The 19,459-nt window shown below is 40.7% G+C and overlaps 1 protein-coding gene across 2 annotated transcripts in view; it reads left to right on the plus strand.

Moving 5' to 3' along the window:
• The first annotated feature begins 13,833 nt into the window (after positions 1 to 13,833).
• The window catches only part of TNKS2 (tankyrase 2), a 61,774-nt gene continuing 56,148 nt past the window's right edge, over positions 13,834 to 19,459 (plus strand). For both annotated transcript variants that reach the window (XM_079794128.1, XM_079794129.1), the window contains exon 1: positions 13,834 to 14,351. In XM_079794128.1, the coding sequence (XP_079650254.1) occupies positions 14,153 to 14,351 (199 nt within the window). In that variant the 5' untranslated portion in view covers positions 13,834 to 14,152. The remainder of the gene's footprint in view (positions 14,352 to 19,459) is intronic.

A 19,459-nucleotide genomic window follows, 5' to 3' on the forward strand; every position in this document is an offset into this window, starting at 1 on the left:
ATTCCTCTGTAGCAATTATTAAAATAAGTATCTTTTTGTTTATAGGCATTCTTACAGAATATGTCATGTACATGTGATTTTACTTTAAATGGTATTATATAACATATTTCATTTTATTTCTTATTCCATTTATATTTTGGTTTGAGGCTTGGAGCTCTTTGTTTCTAATTGTGATTTGGGGAAAATATAACATCTGTTATAAATCAGTCCTTTATAGCTCCTTTTCAAAGGCAAATTCAAAAGCAAAGATTTTTTTAGATCAGATATGTCCAAACTTGCTTGGAACAACTTTATCTGAAAAGATTAGATATATATGCAAAGCAAATACATGATGAAAGGTTCCAGGAGATTTTTTTTTTTTTTTTTGGCAGAGGGGTGAGTGGGGTGAATGTCCCAAGTGCACAGTTTTAAACTTTGAAGACAGAGAATAAAATATCATTCTACCCTGAATGGGATGATCTATTCTGATCATGCTGTAAAGACCATTTTAAAAATTTCAAGTGGATTCCTTAAACTGTATGTCTCAGAAATATACCTGATATCCTGACTAGCCAGAACCTCTTGTTTTTAAGATAAAAATATCATGATGTTTATAATGCTGAGGTTAAAGGACTAATGTTTCATAAGAAAACTGAATTGTAATGAAAAATGATTTAATAGTCAATAATTTCACTCTGCCAGCACTTGATTCTCTTTACTCTCCAAAGGAAAAAAATCTATGATATACAATTGGGCATATTTTAACATTATAACCAGATGCTACAACAGAATATCAAGTAATATTTCTTAGAGCCACATACAACCAAAGAATGTGTTACTAGACATCCAAATGTTTGAAACATTTGAAACAATAGCATCTGACTGAGAAGAAAACCAAATGTGCTGTTCAGAGAAAAATCTCTCCAACACTTTTGAATCTGTATTCAATCAAAAAATCCAAAACTATCTGACAAAGTCTGCAAACATTAGCTCCCACTTCTGATGACTTATAATTGTGAATTTGCATTTTTCTAGTTTAGAAGAAAATAAAGAGCAAGAAAAAAAAACACTTCTGCATAAAATCTGACCTACAGCCCTGGCTGGTGTGGCTCAGTTGGTTGGAGCATCGTCCTATGCATTGAAGGTCACGGGTTTGATTCTTGGTCAGGGCACATGCCTGAGTTGCGGGTTCTATCCCAAGTTGGAGCACATAGTGGAAGCAACTGATCAATGTATATATCTCTCTCAGGTTGCTGTTTCTCTTTCTCTCTCTCTCTCTTTTTCTCTCCCCGCCCCCTCCATTCTTCCCTCTCTAAAATCAATTTTTTAAAAATCTAAACTACAGTTCAGGTCATCCATGATCAAACCTGTCAGAGATTATTATTAACTAGAGGCCTGATGCACAAAATTCATGCAAAAGTAGGCCTTCCTTCCCCCGGCTGCCGGCACCAGCTTCCCTCTGGCACCCGGGACCCAGGCTTTCCTCACAGCCCTGGCTTCATCCAGAATGTCGTCCAGTCTAATTAGCATATCATGGTTTTACTAGAGGCCCGATGCATGAAGATTCATGCAAGAATGGGCCTTCCTGAGCCTAACCAGTGGTTAAGGACAACAGGGGGGTAGGGGCATGTGTGGGGAGGGGTGTAGGATGGGAATGGGGGGACGAGGACAAATATGTGATACCTTAATCAATAAAGAAATTAAAAAAAAAAAAAGACTTGGACAAAAAAAAAAAAAGAATGGGCCTTCCTTCCCCTGGTTTCCGGCACCACCTTCACTCTGGACCAGAGCTGCCTTTCTGCCTTTGCTCCAGCCCAGAGCCACCTTTCCGCCTTCCCACGCTGCCCAGAGGCCCGGAGCAGCTGGGGCGGTTCAGAACGCCTGCCCCCGGCCACTCAGTGCCTGCATATGCAAATTAACCTTCCATCTTTGTTGGGTTAATTTGCATACTCACTCTTGATTGGCTGGTGGGCGTTGTGAAGGTATAGTCAATTTGCATCTTTCTCTTTTATTAGTGTAGATTATTATAGATAATTTTAATATGCTTTATTTTTATTTATTTTTTAAAACTTGCTTTCAGATTTTAATGCACTTGTCAACAATGGCGGTACAAGGCTACATGCAAGGGTAAAAAGAAGCATACAACATGGCTCACAGTCTTCAGAGGTTGACAATATAATCAGGAACACAAGATTCAAACATAGAAAAGGATGGACGAAATAATACTGAGTAGTAAATGACAAATAATTGGTATAGATCATATTTACTGCAACAGCGTGAAGGGTTGAAACAGCAGTAAGAGCAAAGGTTTGCCATTCATAGGAAAGGAGGGGCTTAGGCAAGAGTAAGAGCAAGGGGATTCAAGCTATTGAGAATAACAGGCGTGCAATGCTGTAGTCCAAATAGTAAAAGCATGTTGTTTAATACAAATTATCAGACCAGTTTAGCTAAAAGAAAAATATATAGAACATGAGTGGGACAGCATTAGAAAGAAAAATGAACTGTGGAGGGTACTGAGTCCCTGAGTGTTAGGCTAATGTACCCAGAAGACAATGAGAAAATCACTGGAGACTCAGTATAGGGTCACATTCCCACACTACGGAGGGGTGAGGGTCAAGGCTGTAGCAGTGTTTAACAGACTGAAGACAACTGAGGGACGAATCATGCTATTTCAGGAGTTCAGAAATAATGCTAAAAGCTTGAAGTACAATGATGAAAGGGGGTGGGGGGGGATGAAATCTGGTGAGGGAACAACTGATATAATCTGGTAAAGTTAGACATGTACAAGGCAGAGGAAGGAATTCAAAATGTTTCCAAAGCTTTAAAACTGGGAACAGAAGTACCATGAAAAGAAACATAAGACAGAAAACCATTACTAATAAATTTTTCCAACAACTGAAATGTTTTTAACCAAAATTCTATTTATGTTTTTATTTAACACAAAATAAAACCCAAACCCAAAAGTACAGCCAATTTCTGCAGTTGAATACAAAGAGCATTCATGCTCAAATATTATGAAGAAACATCTTATACTAAAGAATAAACCACAGTCTACCATAAATCTATGTGAATTAGTAGCTACTTGATCCAGATCTATGTTGCTATTCTTTTTGTCTAAATGGCTCCCATTCCTTGAATTACCACATAGTTATTCTGCCTAGTGAACTAAAAGCAACAAATGCTGGAATACATATTTCTCCAAAGGCCAATCAACAGACTAGCAAGACTAAATTGCAAACTGAGTGACTATCAAATCCTTTATAAATAAATATAGACTCATGCCTTTCTTTTCCTGCAAGTCTCCACCAAAGTAATCAAATTTTGAACAAAATAAAAACTATAAAATACCACACTCGACAAGTTTCATGAGTTTCTTGGTTACCTTTACTTTATCTCTTTTCAAGCAACAGAATAGACAATTTTCATCAAAAGTCAATCGGAAATGCTTTCAGGTTCACAGTTTTTAATAAACTGAGATCTTTTAAAAAGGCAGGTCCAAACAGCCCTTCAAGAATACTCTCTAACCTTTCTGGAGGGGAGTGAATATATGAGTTAAGCCGTATGGTCCCGCCGGCCGCTGCAGAGGGAAACCAGACCTACAGTGAATTTGTGGCGCCAGGAGTCCAGTTCTTGCGTCCATCTCAACAGAGCATTGCTGCCGCCTACACACCCTCGCCATCTCCTGCCTATGCTTTATTTTTTAATGCTAATAGACTTTTTAACCTAAAATTGATTATTTGCAGAGGGTCTAAAATTCTATTAAGTGGTCCACGGACATCAAAAGTTAGAGAAAACAGATTGATGGCTAAGTATGATGACAAAGTGTTTTGATCTGTGCCTCCGGGTAACACTGATTCACAACTGGCATCCAAAGTTTTAGTTAGGAACTGAAAGAACGGAGTCGTCCTCTTCCTAGGTGTGAGTCATGGGAATGAGTGTTATTACTATACTATACTATACTATACTATACTATACTATACTATACTATACTATACTATAAACAAACAAAACCCTGTAATTTGAATAAGTGAAATGAACAGAGTCATATAAACTGTACCCACCAAAAGCAGACCTACCTCAGGTCTTCTCACCCCTAATTCAGACTCTGCTTTAAACTATTCCTTCTCATACTTGGAGTCTTTTGGGTGAGTTTGGTATAGCACAATGCTTTAGTTATTTAAACCATCAGCTTAAAGGACATTTTATCCTGGGACTCTAATCGAGTTGATGACTACTAACTAGCTAAACTTCCTACATCACACCTAGCTGCTAGTTGTTGAGCTTACATTGTAAAACTTCCTTCTATCCCACAAAATTGTCTTCTTCTGCTGCCTGGAGAGAGCATTCAACGCACTCAAAGCAATGCTTATTGGAGTCCAGAGCTCTCTATTCTAATGGCACTCTATTCCCTGGACCTTGTACAAAGCACCAGTTTGTCTTCCGACCCCGCAACCTGACCCTCAATTTCGCTACCAGACCTGAACATAAGACAAGGAAGTATGTGAACACTGAATACTTTTTAATTTCTTTTTAAGGCTTAAACCAGCATTACAGTTTGCAATTGAACTGAAGGTTCACATTCATTCTATTTGCCAGTCTTTTAAAAAATCAGTAGAACTATTTCCACTAGATGGCAGACTTTACCAAGAACTGTAAGAGTAATGCCCTCTTGCGGCAATTTGCAAGTTTTAAAAATTACCTTTTATGGAGGTAAGTATACATGCAGCCATTTAGTAAACTTACTCAGGCAAAACTTTTATGATTCTATTTTTTAGGTCCCACTTTGGAAAAAGTCAATAAATGTTAAAAGTGTAATGTACTTTTTAAAAAATAGAAATTTTGTTTGTTTCATATTGAAATTTTTCTTTTTTAAATTGAAATATAGTTGACCTATAGCATTATGTAAATTTAACATGTATAACATGTTAACTTGTTATACTTATATATTATAGTATAATTGCCATTGTAGAGATAATTAGCACCACTATCACTTTATATAATTATTTCTTTTTAGTGTCTGGAATAATCATCTCTTAGCAAGTTTGATTATCATCATACAACTAGAGGCCCGGTGCACAGACTTGTGCAGGCGGGGGGCGGGGGGAGGGAGCCTCTGCCTGGCCTGCGCCCTCTCACAAGGCTAGCCTACAGGGATTGGGCCTAAACCGGCAGTCGGACATCCCCTGAGGGATGTAGCAGTGTGCCAAGTTGCAGGCGGCCAGGGAGGAGCCTAAGCTGGCACCGCACCACTCCCGCTCGTCCTGGCCTGCTGCACCTGCCACCGCCGCTCAGTAGCACTGCTGTGGAGTTGGGAGAGGCTCCTACCACCGCAGCTGCACTCGCCAGCCGTGAGCCTGGCTTCTGGCTGAGCGGAGCTCTCCCTGTGGGAGCACACTGACCACCAGGGGGCAGCTCCTGTGTTGAGCGTCTGCCCCCGGTGGTCAGAGCGCGTCATAGCAACTGGTTGGTCATTCCAATCATTCCAGTTGTTCAGTTGTAATGGTTGCTTAGGCTTTTAGATAGATAGATAGATAGATAGATAGATAGATAGATAGATAGATAGATAGATATCGTTGTCTATATTCACTATACTGTGTATTAGATCTCTAGGACTTATTTAGTATTTGTTTTGAGTTTGTAGCCTTAAACAACATCTGAGAATTTCCTTAAAGAATAAGGAGTTTCACCCCCACAAAAAAAAAAAAAAAAAAAAAAAAGACTGAAAGACATACATAAAAATTACCTCTGGAATTGTTCATATTTTCAGATCAAAAAGTACTTGTTGCCTGGCCAGTGTGGCTCAGTGGTTGAGTGTCCACCTATCAACCAGGTGGTCATGGTTTGATTCCTGGTCAGGGCATATTCCTGGGTTACGGGCTTGATTCCCAATATGGGATGTGCAGGAGGCAGCCAATCAATGATTCTTTCTCATCATTGATGTTTCTGTCTCTCTCTCCTTCTTCCTTCCTCTCTGAAATCAATTTAAAAAGTATTTTTTTAAAACTACTTGTTGATTATAAAAATTAAGTGTTTGATATTTGGGAGAAGAGATTGGCTATTGCTATTTAGTATTGGCATTTGTTTTGCATCTTTTCTCCAGTAATACTTATTTTTAGTAATGTTTCTTGCCTTAAAGTGTTCTTATGTGATATTGATATAGCTGCATTAGTTTTCCTTTGATTAACATCTGCATGATATGCTTTTTAATTCTTTTACTTTCAAATTTTCTATGACTTATATCAAGGTATGTTTCTTATAAGTATATAGTAGGAGTTTTATTATATCCAAACTGACAAGTGTTTAATTGGAATATTTGGTCCATGTACTTTTAATGTAATAATTAATATGTAATATTATGATAATACCTACTACCTTATCACTTGTTTTATATCTCACCAGGTGGTTTTTAATTTTTCATTTCTTATCTTCTTTTAGGTTAATTAAATAATACTATTATTCTTTTTTCCCATCTATTAGCTAGTTATACTTTTCTGTTTTTTTGTTAATCCTCACCAGAGGATATTTTTTCCATTGATTTTTTTTTTTTAATCCTCACCCAAGAATATTTTTTCCATTGATTTTTAGAGACAGTGGAGGAGAGAGGGAAAGACAGAAAGAAATATCAATGTGAGAGAAACACATCGATTGGTTGCCTCCTGCACAAGTCCCTGGGCCAAGGAGGAGCCTGCAACCAAGGTACTTGCCCTTGACCTGAATGGAACCCGGGACCCTTCAGTCTGCAGGCCAACGCTCTATCCACTTAGCCAAGCTGGCAAGGGCTCTATTGATTTTTTTAGAGAGATGGAAGGGAGGGTGATGGGGAAGGGAGAGAGAGAGAGAGAGAGAGAGAGAGAGAAGAGATAAAAATCCATCCAATTGATTGGTTGCCTCCAACACTCACCCTGACCCACGCTCACCCTGACTGAGCAAGCAAGGCAGGGATCCTACTCAACCCAGGTACTGACTGCCCTTGTCTGGAAATTGAAACCAAGGCCCTTTGGTGCATGGGCCAACGGTCTAACCACTGAACACACTGGCCAGGGCTAGTTATTTATATGTTTTAGCTATTTTTCAGTGGTTAGTCTAAATATTATAATTTTTTTAGTCTGTATTAGTTTCCTAGGACTGCCATAAAAATTACTACAAACTGGGTGGCTTAAAACCGTGGTCGGCAAACTGCGGCTCGCGAGCCACATGCAGCTTTTTGGCCCCTTGAGTGTGGCTCTTCCACAAAATACCACAGCCTGGGCGAGTCTATTTTGAAGAAGTGGCATTAGAAGAAGTTTAAAAAATTTGGCTCTCAAAAGGAATTTCAGTCGTTGTACTGTTGATACTTGGCTCTGCTGACTAATGAGTTTGCCGACCACTGGCTTCAAACAACAGAAATGATTCTGTCATAGTTCAGGAACAAGAAGCCCAAATATCAAGGTGTCGGCAGGATTGGTTCTTTCTGAAGGGGTCTGAGGAAGAACTAGAAGAACTATTCTATGCCTCTCTCACAGTTTCTGGTAATAGCCAGCAATCCTTGGCATCCCTTGGCTTATAGAGGAATCATTCAGATATCTGCCAACATCTTCATACGACATTCTCTCTATATATTTCTGTGTCTTCACATGACTGTTTTGTTTTTTTAATATATTTTTATTGATTTCAGAGAGGAAGGGAGAGGGAGAGAGAGATAGAAACTGATGAGAGAGAATCATCAATTAGCTACCTCCCGTGTGCCCCCCACTGAGGATCAAGCCCACAACCTGGGCATGTGCCCCTGACTGGAATTGAACCCAGGACCCTTCTGTCTGCAGGCTGACGCTCCATCCACTGAGCCAAACCAGCCAGTGCATGACTGTTTTCTTGTAAACACACTATATTGGATTATGGTCCCACCCTACTGCAGTATGACCTCACCTCTACTTCAGGAACTATACCTGCAATGACCATATTTCCAAATACTAGCAAGGTCACATTCTGGGTATTGGGAGGAACACAATTTAACCCTCAATACAGCCTTATATTAATTATTACTTTTACTACTTCTCTGACAATGCTGGGACTTTAGAACACTTTAACTCAATTTACCACATCCTGCCATTTGTGGTATTGGTATCATGCATTTCATTCTAAGTATTTTAAATTTCAAAGAACATTATTGTTCTTTTATAGGTCAAAGTCCATTCATTCTCACCCACATTTTTAGCTTTTCATTGCCCTTCACTTTTTCTGCATTTTCTTTTTCCATCTTGGATCATTTGCTCCCCCTTTTACTCCTAGTCTCCTGAATCTTTCATTTATATGTATGTTAGATCTGTTTGTTATGTCCCATTTGTTTCTGGTGAAATTCTCTTTTTCTTAATCTATTTTCTCCTTCCTCTCTGTTTTCTTTATTTCTTTTTTTATATATATTTTTATTGATTTCAAGAGGAAGGGAGAGGGAAAGAAAGATAGAAACATCAACGATCAGAGAGAATCATTGATTGGCTGTCTCCCACACACCCTACACCGGGAATTGAGCCCACAACCCAGGCATATGCCCTAGCAGGAATCAAATCATGACCTCCTGGTTCGTAGGTTGCTGCTCAACCACTGAGCCACGCAGGCTGGGCTCTATTTTCTTAAATATATTCATCACAGTTATATTTAATATTTGACTGGTATCTGTAACTCTGAATTACCTGTTTTTTCTTCTGTTTTTGGTCATTTTTCTCTATTTCTTGGTATGCCTGATACTCTCTGATTGACATTTAGATATTGTGTTGAAAAACTGTAGAAGCTCTGGCATGAGGAAATCTCCAGAGTGCGTTCACCATTTCCTCTCCTGGGGAGGCAAAGTTAGACCCGATCACCTTAGTCCAGTCAGGGACTGGGCTGACTCAAGATTAAGCAGCAGCTCTCCCAAAGTTCTTTCTGCCTCGGGATCTCATCACTCCCACAGTACAGCATAGCCTCAGGCTTCAAACTAAAAGCCTGGGTGGTTCCTCTCCTCCATGACCTGTCTTAAACTCTAATCCTTGACCTCTTGGTTGCCTGGGACAGCCAGAAACTCCACTCTACTTTTCAGAAAATTTCTGCCTAGCTTCTTAGCCTCCTTCCTGTCTTTCACAACTTTAGAATTCAGCAAAATGGCTCAAAAAAACAAAACAAAAAAACTCTGACCAATTGGGCTCAGTTTTCTGCCCCTGCAGCCTCCAATTTGTGTCTCTTCAGAACCAAAGGAGTGCCAAATGCTCGGATGGTTCCTCTGCCTTTCAGCAGATGGTTGCCCTTTGCCCAAGACTTTCATTGGATATCGGCACATTCCTTGAGCACAGAATTGTGAAATTCCCCATGGAAAAGCATGGCTGTGGAATGTTAGTTCAGCTCTTTATGGTTTTCCCCTCTCCAGAATCTTGACCTCTCAAATACTGACTTGTCTTAGCAGCTTCCCTATATGCATAAAGAGAATTTTTTTTTAACCCTACTTCTCTAGTTATTCTTAAAAAGTGCAATTTTCTGCCACAAGTTAATCTATCATGCTAAATGTAGAAGACCTAACCACAGAGTTTCAGAGCTTCCCCTTCAGTGAAATTATTGGTTATGCTCTGGAAAGTTAGATTGCTGAATAGGGAAATTTCTCATTTTTAAAAATCAAATATATGATGGTCTCTAAATTCCAACTGTATAGTAATTAGTGTGCCCTATGGCAAATTATGAATTTAAATAAATTACAAGAACTTGTCATTGAGCTGTCAAGAAACGAATGAGGAATATATATATATATATATATATATATATATATATATATAATTTAAAAACCAATATTAATAAAGCATGTTAAAGACAAATTTTATTCAAGATTGGAGCAAAATAAACTTGCTAAGTTTTTCAGAGAAATAGAAATGTTATTAAATGTATTCTGCATTAACCTAATAAAATAATTTGCCATTTTAAAAAAAGATTGAAGCAAAATGTTAAATTTATTTCATTTATTTCATATTGGTATAGACAACCTAACTAAAATATTTATAAAATAAAAATAGAATTCTTTCAAAAAGTGTTATACCTTGGTGAATTTTTTTTACCTCAGGTGTATAGAATTGAATAAAAAATATTAATTTCATGGCAAATTAGTATTAACCATCCAGGTTAAGCCTCATTTTTCTAAAAATTTTGATTTACTTATTGTCTTTTTAAAATCTCTATCCCTGGTCGCAAACTTCGTTTTTCACTTTTTCATTGCCCTTCACTTTTTCTGCATTTTCTTTTCCATCTTGGAGCATGGGCTCCCCCAAGATGAGAGCTTGCATCAAATCATAAGGTTTCGCTTATATATTTCATGTATGTTCTTTCAATCTACCTTCATACATGTATTTGTCCTTGAAAATATTTGATAGTATTTTTGTGTACTTACATACATGAAACTGTGCTATCAATTACATTGTTTTTAATTGTTTGTGCAACCTTGTTTATTCATATTGCTCTATGAAAATCCAGCTCATTTCTTCTGATCATTGCATCATGTTCAATCATATGCTTATATATTTTCCTTATCCATTTTTTTTATAAAGAACATGTAAGTTATCCCCAACTCTTGATTACCATAAGCAACTGCAATAAACATCCTGTGCATGTCTCCTAGTGCATCCCTGTAAGACTTTCTCTACCAGTAAGTGCTGGTGAGGATGTAGAGAAAAGGGAACCCTAGTGCACTGTTGGTGGGAATGCAGACTGGTGCAGCCACTGTGGAAAATAATATGGAATTTCCTGGAAAAATTAAAAATGGAACTGCCTTTTGACCCAGCAATCCCACTTCTAGGAATATATCCTTAGAAACCTGAAACACCAATCAACCCAATAGAAAAATACAAATAGACCATAAACAATGAAGATATTCAACTTAGTTGCATTTTAATACCATCTTGCCCATTTTTAAATGTACAGTTCAGTAGTGTTAAGTATATTTATGTTGTGCAACAGATCTCCAGAAATTTCCATGCTGCGAAACTGAACCTCTATACCCATTCAACAATAAACCTTTTCCTCTTCTCCCCAGCCCCTGGTAACTAACCATTACTCAACTTTCTGCTTCTATTTTTGCCTCATGTTATAATATCCTCCCCCAAAATTCATGTTGAAGTCCTAACCCCCAGTACCTCTGAATGTGACTATATTTGGAGATAAGGCCTTTAAAAATGAAATTAAGATTAAATAAGGCCACATGAGTGAGCCCTAATCCAAACTGACTTGCTTCCTTTTACAAGAAAATTTGGACACAAAGACACCAAGAATGCATATGAACAGAGAAGAGGCTCTATGAGGACACAGCAAGAAGATGGCTATCTGCAAGTCAGTAAGAGAGGTCTCAGGAGAAATAAGACTTGCCAACCCTGATCTTGGATGTCTAGTCTCAAGAACTGTAGAAAATTAATTACTGCTGTTTAAAAAGCCACCTACTAGTATTCTGTGGGATTTATTATGGCAACCCTAACTAGCTAATACACCTCATGTAAGTGGAATCATACAGTATTTGGCAGCAAGGGGGATTGACTTATTTCACTTAGTATGATGTCCTCAAGGTTCACATATGCTGCAGCATATGATAGGATTTCCTTGTTTTTAAAGCTGAATAATATTCTGTTGTATGTATACACCACATTTTATCCAATCACCTATTCATGAACATCAGGGTTGCTCTGACCTCTCGGCTATTATAAATAACTAGCGGCCCAGTGCACGAAATTCGTGCACAGGTAGGGTCTCTAGGCCTGGCTGGCAATCAGGGCCGAACAGGTTCCCCGCCTCCCTGACTCCCTGCCTCCCCACTCCTTCCCTCACCACCCACATGCCACCACCTTGAGGTTCCCCACCTCCCCCCTTCCCTCACCACACATGTCCACCACCACCTATTCCCTGTTTCCCGTCCTAGCCCAGGGCCCAGCCCCAATTGGGTGATCGGACCTGCCGGCCAGGGGAAGGGACCAGGAGGTTGGCCGGCAGGGGGAAGGGACAGGGGAAGGAACCCAGGAGGTTGGCTGCCAGCCCCAAGGAGGGATCCGGACCTCGGTCCCCCCTGGAAAAGGGATCACGTCCACCACCACCCACCCCCAGTTCCCTGTCCCAGCCTGGGGGCCTGGTCCCAATCGGGCAATGGGGGCCTGCTGGCCGGGCGGAGGAACCAGGAGGTTGGCCGGCAGGCCCCATTAGGGATCAGGACCTGTGGGCAGCTCCTGCATTGAGCATCTACCCCTAGTGGTCAGTGCACATCATAACAACTGGTCGTTTGGGTTGTTCTGTCGTAATGGTTGCTTAGGCTTTTATATATATATATATAGACTAGTGGCCCGGTGCATGAATTTGTGCACATTGAAAGGAAATTAATTAGAAGCAATATTTTAATACCGCTATTCGCCCTTTCTCTATAATAGAAGGGTCAACCAAATTCACGATCAACAATGACAGATGGAAACACACGCGTGTGATTGGCGCCAATGAGAGCTTTATATGTATCGCGCATGCGCAAGTCAACATAGCCTTTTATAGATATAGAATAAACTTGCTTAATTAGACCTGCTTTTTAGCTAAACTTTTTCCAGCCCAGTGAAGCACCCCAACTTCTCTTTCAGGTACTTGTCAGCAACACAGCAGTAAATATCAACATGAAGCAGATTATTATTGCAGATCACACAGGGAGAACAAAGGGTGAAATACTTAACTGCAGCAGTGTTTGACTATATTCTGCACAGTGAAGTCATTTTTCAAAGTCCACCATTTCTTACTTCTTTTTCAGTCAGGTCAAGTTTCTACGTTTTCTAAATCTCTGTTTTCTGGCATATGAAAAGAAAATAGGATTCCACCGAGTCTCTTATCAACCTACTCCAGGACTTCTGTGAGGATCAAATGAGATAAGGCACGGAAAAAACTTCACAGACATTTGGCTACAGTGTTAAATGTTTCCACCTGGCTATAAAGCAAGTTGTGTTCCTGGGCTGAAGAAACTCCAAGGAGGCTAGTTGCCAGGGAGAGGAAGCTGGGCATTGCAACGTGATGTCATTACCCAGACAGACACTTAGCATATTAGCCTTTCATACATATAGATTCTAATGGATACATATTTCCATAACTTTCATATTTATAAAAATGCTGCCAAAAGTGTACATCCTCTATCTTTTAGCACAGCAGTGAGTCAACATTTCCAAACAAAACCTGAAAAACAGGTTAAAGAAGTTCAGGCAAGGGAGGAATTTATTTCGCAGTTCATTAACCTTTGTCCCATACATGCACACCTCAGCTAAGTCAGTATAATACTGGTTTACCTATGGGCCATTGGATTGGTTCTCAGCTAATAACTCAACAATGGAAAGAATAATTAACCAGAGCCATACCTCGCAATTATTAATCTAGAATTGGAACAAACTTCCATTGCCTTCCTAATTTCACTTAAATGATCTTGGGACAGCGCACCCAAACTTCCCATCAGGTGGCGAGCAGGGAAGAAACAGTAAAGGAAAACAGAACATAAATCCCCCAGGAGAAAGGGATTGTGGAAGCTGGAAAAAAGGGAGAAGCTTCCACAGTGAGAATTCCAAAATATGCAAGATTGCGGAGGGGGGTGGGGAGAGTGGGGAACGGGACGCTTTCAAAGGCTCTTTTCGGTGTAACAAAGAAAGGAAATTCAGCAGTAAGGAAACCAGCTGAGGAAATTCACGCTTTAAAAAGAGGACAATAAGCAGAGTCGTTCTACTTCAGTAAAACCCACCGCAAAGATGGCGGTGGGCCGAAACCCCTTCTCCTCCCGCGGCCACATTTCCCACAAGCCCCTCCGCGCGCCCTCGCTCGCCCAAACAGGCCCGGCCGGGCTGCGACCACTGCGCACGCGCAACACGTCGTCACTCGCGCTCCCAGGACTGCGCGGCGCCGGCGGGAGGGTCTTTCCCAGCTTCCGCCGCCGCGTCGCCTCGGGTCTCGAACGTCGGGTTCGAGCTGCCTCCGCCGCCGCGGGGCAGCCGGGGGGTCGCGAGGCCCAGCGAGGGGCGCGCGGCGGCGCGGCCATGGGACTGCGCCGACCCCGGTGACCGGAGGGAGCTGAGCGGCCCGGGCCCTGAGTGCGTCTCCTCCCGGGGGCCTCGCCCTCCTGCTCGCGGGGCCCGGGCTCCTGCTGCCGTTGCTGGCGCTGCTGCTGGCGGCGGCGGCGGCCAGGATCATGTCGGGCCGCCGCTGCGCCGGCGGGGGCGCGGCCTGCGCGGGCGCGGCGGCGGAGGCCATGGAGCCGGCCGCCCGCGAGCTGTTCGAGGCGTGCCGCAACGGGGACGTGGAGCGAGTCAAGAGGCTGGTGACGCCCGAGAAGGTGAACAGCCGCGACACGGCGGGCAGGAAATCCACGCCGCTCCACTTCGCCGCAGGTAACCCGGGCGTCGCCGCCTCGCCTCGCGCCAAACCCCACCTGCGCCCCGGGCTCGCGGGCCCCTCCGCCCGGCCTTTCCCCGCTGGGGCTCCGGGCCTGGGCTTCTCCTTCTCCTCCAGGGGGGGGCTTGAGATTGGGGGAGGGGCTGGAGGGAGTGTGCCGCGCTCACTAGAAGGTGTGTGTGTGTGTTGTGGCTTTGCTTTGTAGCTACAATACTTGGATCAACTTCCGGTCTTGCTCCCCTAGGAGGCCTCTGCACACAAGAAAGAGGGGACGTGGTAGACCTTGTAATCTGAAAGGCCTCCAAAATCTGTCCTTCTTGCAAATTCCACACTAATCATTTGGTTAAGGTGTTAAAGGCCTTTGTCAAATGCAAAGATGTAATTTACAAGGAGTCGCTTAATGGGCCATTGACATTTGCGCGAATGGGTTTATTCTAGGTAGTCATTAGCCAGTTTCTGGAGAGACTAGTACTGGAAATGGTCAAAATCGGGAGAACTGAGGTCTGATTTAGGCTGGATCCGGATGGTGGTCTCTGACACACACACACGCGCGCGCGCGCGCACACACACACACACACACACACACACACCTTGGGGTGGAAAAGTAGTAGGATGAGAAGAAAAATGGTGCAGATACTTTAGCTTGTAGAGTTACATTGGGACTGACCTTGCTTCATTCTGAGATTTATATCGTTTGAATGACTTTTAGTATTTACTAGGTTCACTTTATGATATAAGCATATTACATTTCATTGAAGAATTTAAAAGAACTAGAAATGAGACTCAGCTTATTTCTATACTTTTCACTTTTAGGAAAGATGGTGACTATCCCTGTCCTCATAATTGAAAATGGGATTAGGGTTTTATACTTCTGATAATCCTGGTGATGTATTACCTGATTGCTTAAAATAATTTTTTATTTGTTTTAGAGAGAGAGAGAGAGAGAGAGAGAGAGAGAGAGAGAAATTATCGGTTTGTTGTTTACTTATTTATGCATTCATTGGTTGATGCTTGTATGTTCCCTGACCGGGATTGAACCTGCAACCTTGTCGTATTGGGCTGATGCTCTAACCAACTGAGCTATCAGGCCAGGCTAAAATAGTTTTTTAAAAAACAGAAGAAAACTATATTTTAAAGCACTCTCTTCTTTTGGAATAGGAATGATGCGCAAAGAAGGAGCATAAGAAAGATTTCCTAGTTCACAGACATTACTCTTACTACCAACAGGAATTTGTTTGCTTTAACCTGTACCAGTTTTAAAACATAAATATTATTAGGAGGTATGCTTTCTTGACTAATTACAACTTCGTTGGGTTCCTAATGGGGAGCCTTTTTAAAGAGAGGTTTGAGGGGTTGTTGGTGAGAGAACTAGAAACAGCCTGTGGGCAGCAGAAAGGGATTAAGAATGCTCAAGTCAAATCTCAGCTGTTTAGCCATTTTGTCTAAAATTTTGGTGTTCAGTGCTGCCTTTCCTCAGCTAATTTGGATTGTCCTGTTTGACCATATAGTCAACATTTAAACAACTGATTTGACAAACCGTCATAGCCAACTGATATGTAATCCAAAGGGTAGTGTTACTTAGATTCTGTTCACTTGATCTGTGGGATAAAAATAACCAAGGAAGATCTTAGTTGCTACCTTTCAAGAATTTGATGTATTAATGAGTTCATATCTGAAAATAGGAATATTTAGAGGTTTAAGATTATGGGATTAGCTTCTTATTGATTTTGTTCCTCCCCCACCATTCCACCCTCAGTCTGTCCCAACATTTCAAAGTACCGTACTTTCTACATAGGTTTATTGTGGTTTGTTCAGACTGAAATGGAAAACTTATTTTGAGAACAAGCCCACCCCTCACAATTTTCCACATTATCAGGTACAGATTATACAGTTAAGAATTTAAGGTATAAAAAGAGAATAATAAAATAAAAATTGCTAATGGTCTACATATCCCAGAGCTTTGAAGTCCTGCATTTAAAACCAGGCATAGCCCTAGCTGGTTTGGCTCAGAGGATAGAGCTTCAGCCTGCAGCCTGAAGGGTCCCAGGTTCCATTCCGGTCAAGGGCACATGCCCAAGTTTTAGGCTTGATCCCCAATGGGGGGCATGCAAGAGGCAGCCAATCAATGATTCTCTCTCATCATTGATGTTTCAATCTCTCTCCCTTTCTCTCTAAAATCAATAAAGATATATATATATATTTTTTAAAGCAGGCATATAACTTCATGTATAAATGTCTAATCACTGTGTTGTACAAATAAAAATAATGTGCTGTATTTCAACTATAATTGAAAAATAATTTTAATTTTTTAAAAAAATTTTAAATTTAAAGTCCTTACCAAAATTATGTAGAAGTTGCAAATGACACATCACAAAAAAAACTTTTAAATTAGCTTTGTAAATTCGATCTAAATTATTAGATGATGGGAGAGAACTTGTTTTCTTAATTTTTAAATAAATGCATCCAGCTGCATTTTCTCTTACTATATGGAGAATACATTATATATCCCCGGACAGTGAGTTATCAGTCATGTTAATGTGCATCTAAACATGCCATTGGAAGCTCAACATAGGTGGTGAGACTATGTAGCTGCCTGACCAAGCTGTTTCTTTGGTTTGTACATTACAGAGTAAGCAATGGAGGAAAACAGGTTTTTTTAGCCAATTAAAGTTTGGAGGTTTTACTGGGGGTGGGGGAGGGGAACATGATTTTGTCTTTTTGTTTTGATGTCCAAGGAACAGGAATAAGTCTGTGCAGATCAAGGAAAATGGATAGAAGAACAGTTTCAGAAAAAATTGTGTCTTTTCATCTAAAACATTTAGTTAAAAGAATAATCAGTTGCCATCCCCAATCTGTTAATGAAAAATGCAATCAACATAAACTGGAACTTTTCCTCTATTAGGTGTATTTTTGTTATGAACTGGATTACAATCCTTGTAGATAAGTATGCTTTAAGAAGTCATTTTTATAAGAAAAAGTATTTCCTTTTCAGTCCCACCACCACCAGCTCCCTTCCCTCCTTATCCTCTCCCTACCCCCACACCCCATCCATCATACAGAGGATATGAATGAATTTTTTGTGACATGTCGCAAAACTTGGAGAGGCAAGTTGGTGGTAGAGAGGCTGCAGCTTTAATTTTGCTAAAAACAATAGCATCTGAAATGCTTGACAGTGTAATCCCCTAGAAAAGAGCAGATTTCAGTAAAGGTATTGCTGCTCTGAACTTGTTTCTGAAAAATAAAGAAGAGGGACAGAAACTTTGGGAGAAAGTCATCTTATTGTCCGTCATAGCCAAAGAAATACATAGCATTCTCTAGAATCTTAGAACTGGGGCGGGTAAAATAGAATTCAATGGTTTGAGAGTTTTAAATATTTTGGGAAGTATAGCGAGGTATCATTCAGAGAAATGTTTAAACCATTTATCAGGTTCAAGAATTTTAGATATAGAGATGGTGGCAGAAGATGATATACATATCAAAATATTAGACATCACTAAGCAACAAATGTTTATTAAGTCCTGTATACATGTATATATAAAAGAATGACAAGTTGGGAAAGAGCTTGCATTGTAGAGTTCTAGATAAGCAAAGTAACACTTGTTTTGTATTTGTAGAGTGTTATGTTACTGTTCTGTATTCGTACATTGGACCAGTCAGACTGAACCTCAATTATTATATTCAATTGTGTGGATTGCATATAAGAAGGATTTTTTTTTTTTAATATTCAGAGAAGGGAAGTGGAATTAAAGCCTCTGGAATTTATTATACAAGCAACAGATGAAAACTAGAGTTACTTATTCTAGAGATGAAAGAAGACTAAGGTCAGACACTGTTACTGTCTTCACATATATTTAAGACATTCCAGTAGAAAAGTAAATGGATATGACTTATATAGCTTCAGCGCAGTCAAAACAAGTACCAGTAGATGGAAGGTTGCAGGGAGTCAGACTCCCTTTAACAATCTGTTTAGCTATAGAATTGGCTGGGTTGGCATCTTTCAGAGATGTTGTAGAAAGGATTTCTGCATAGGATGGACAATTGGACCAACAGGTCAGACTCTGACTGGTCTAACAAAGTGGAATGATTCCCCCAACTGAAGGTTTTAACAACTCAGCTATCAAAGATATAATAGCTTTTATACTTGCCGTTCATATCCTTTCCGATAGTGGTACTTTTAAAGACACCCAATAACATTTCAATAGTATTTCCTTCGTTGGTCTGTAGGCCAGCTCATAATTATGGGAGATTCATAAAATGTACCCACATTCCTTACCTAGGACTAGAACTAGACATTATTGTTTCCAAGATTGCTTTTTTGCTGTGCATGCGTGCGTGCATTTGTGTGTGTGTGTGTGTGTGTGTGTGTGAAAGGGTATGAGTAAAATCCTCCATCAGTAGAAAACCCAAATCCTATATAATAAAAGCCTAATATGCAAATCGAACGACTGGTCGCTATGATGTGCACTGGCCACCAGGGAGCAGATGTTCAACGCAGGAGCTGCCCCCCAACTGTAGGCCCCAGGCCAGCCAAAGCAGGTGCAAGGGGGGTGGTGGCGACTGGCAGTGTCAGGGAGCGGGGCCAGCGAGTGGGTGGCGCCAGACCGGCCAAGGCAGGTGCCAGCAGGGGAACCCCCGATCTCTTTGCCAGTCACCTTACAGATCGGCCCTGATCACTGGACAGGCCTAGGGACCCTACCCATTCATGAATTTTGTGCACCGGGCCTCTAGTATCAAATAAACACCAGAATATTTAAGAATTCAGAATCTTTCTTGACTTAGCAGATCTCCCAGTATATTATCGAGATTTGAGCTACACTTTTTTCCTCAACTCTTGCTGGACTTAGAGGTAGGCGATTGACTTCATTAACAACTAGTTTGGAGTACGTACTTTCCCATTTAGATAGTTAGAATTTAATCAGCCCAGAGGTCATGGCACCCTCTTCCAAGTTTCTCTTAGTCTGATCAGATAGATGGTATATTGTCCTAAGTTGAGCTGGGCAAAACCTTCTCCCTTGTATTCCTCATTCAAAAGAAATATATGTGGAAAATACCTTTCTTGGTTTCTGCTAACTAAAATTATTAGTAAGTTTAAAATGACATCCCT

Source organism: Cnephaeus nilssonii, assembly GCF_951640355.1.
Source record: "Cnephaeus nilssonii genome assembly, chromosome: 16".
Taxonomy (NCBI): Eukaryota; Metazoa; Chordata; class Mammalia; order Chiroptera; family Vespertilionidae; genus Cnephaeus; species Cnephaeus nilssonii.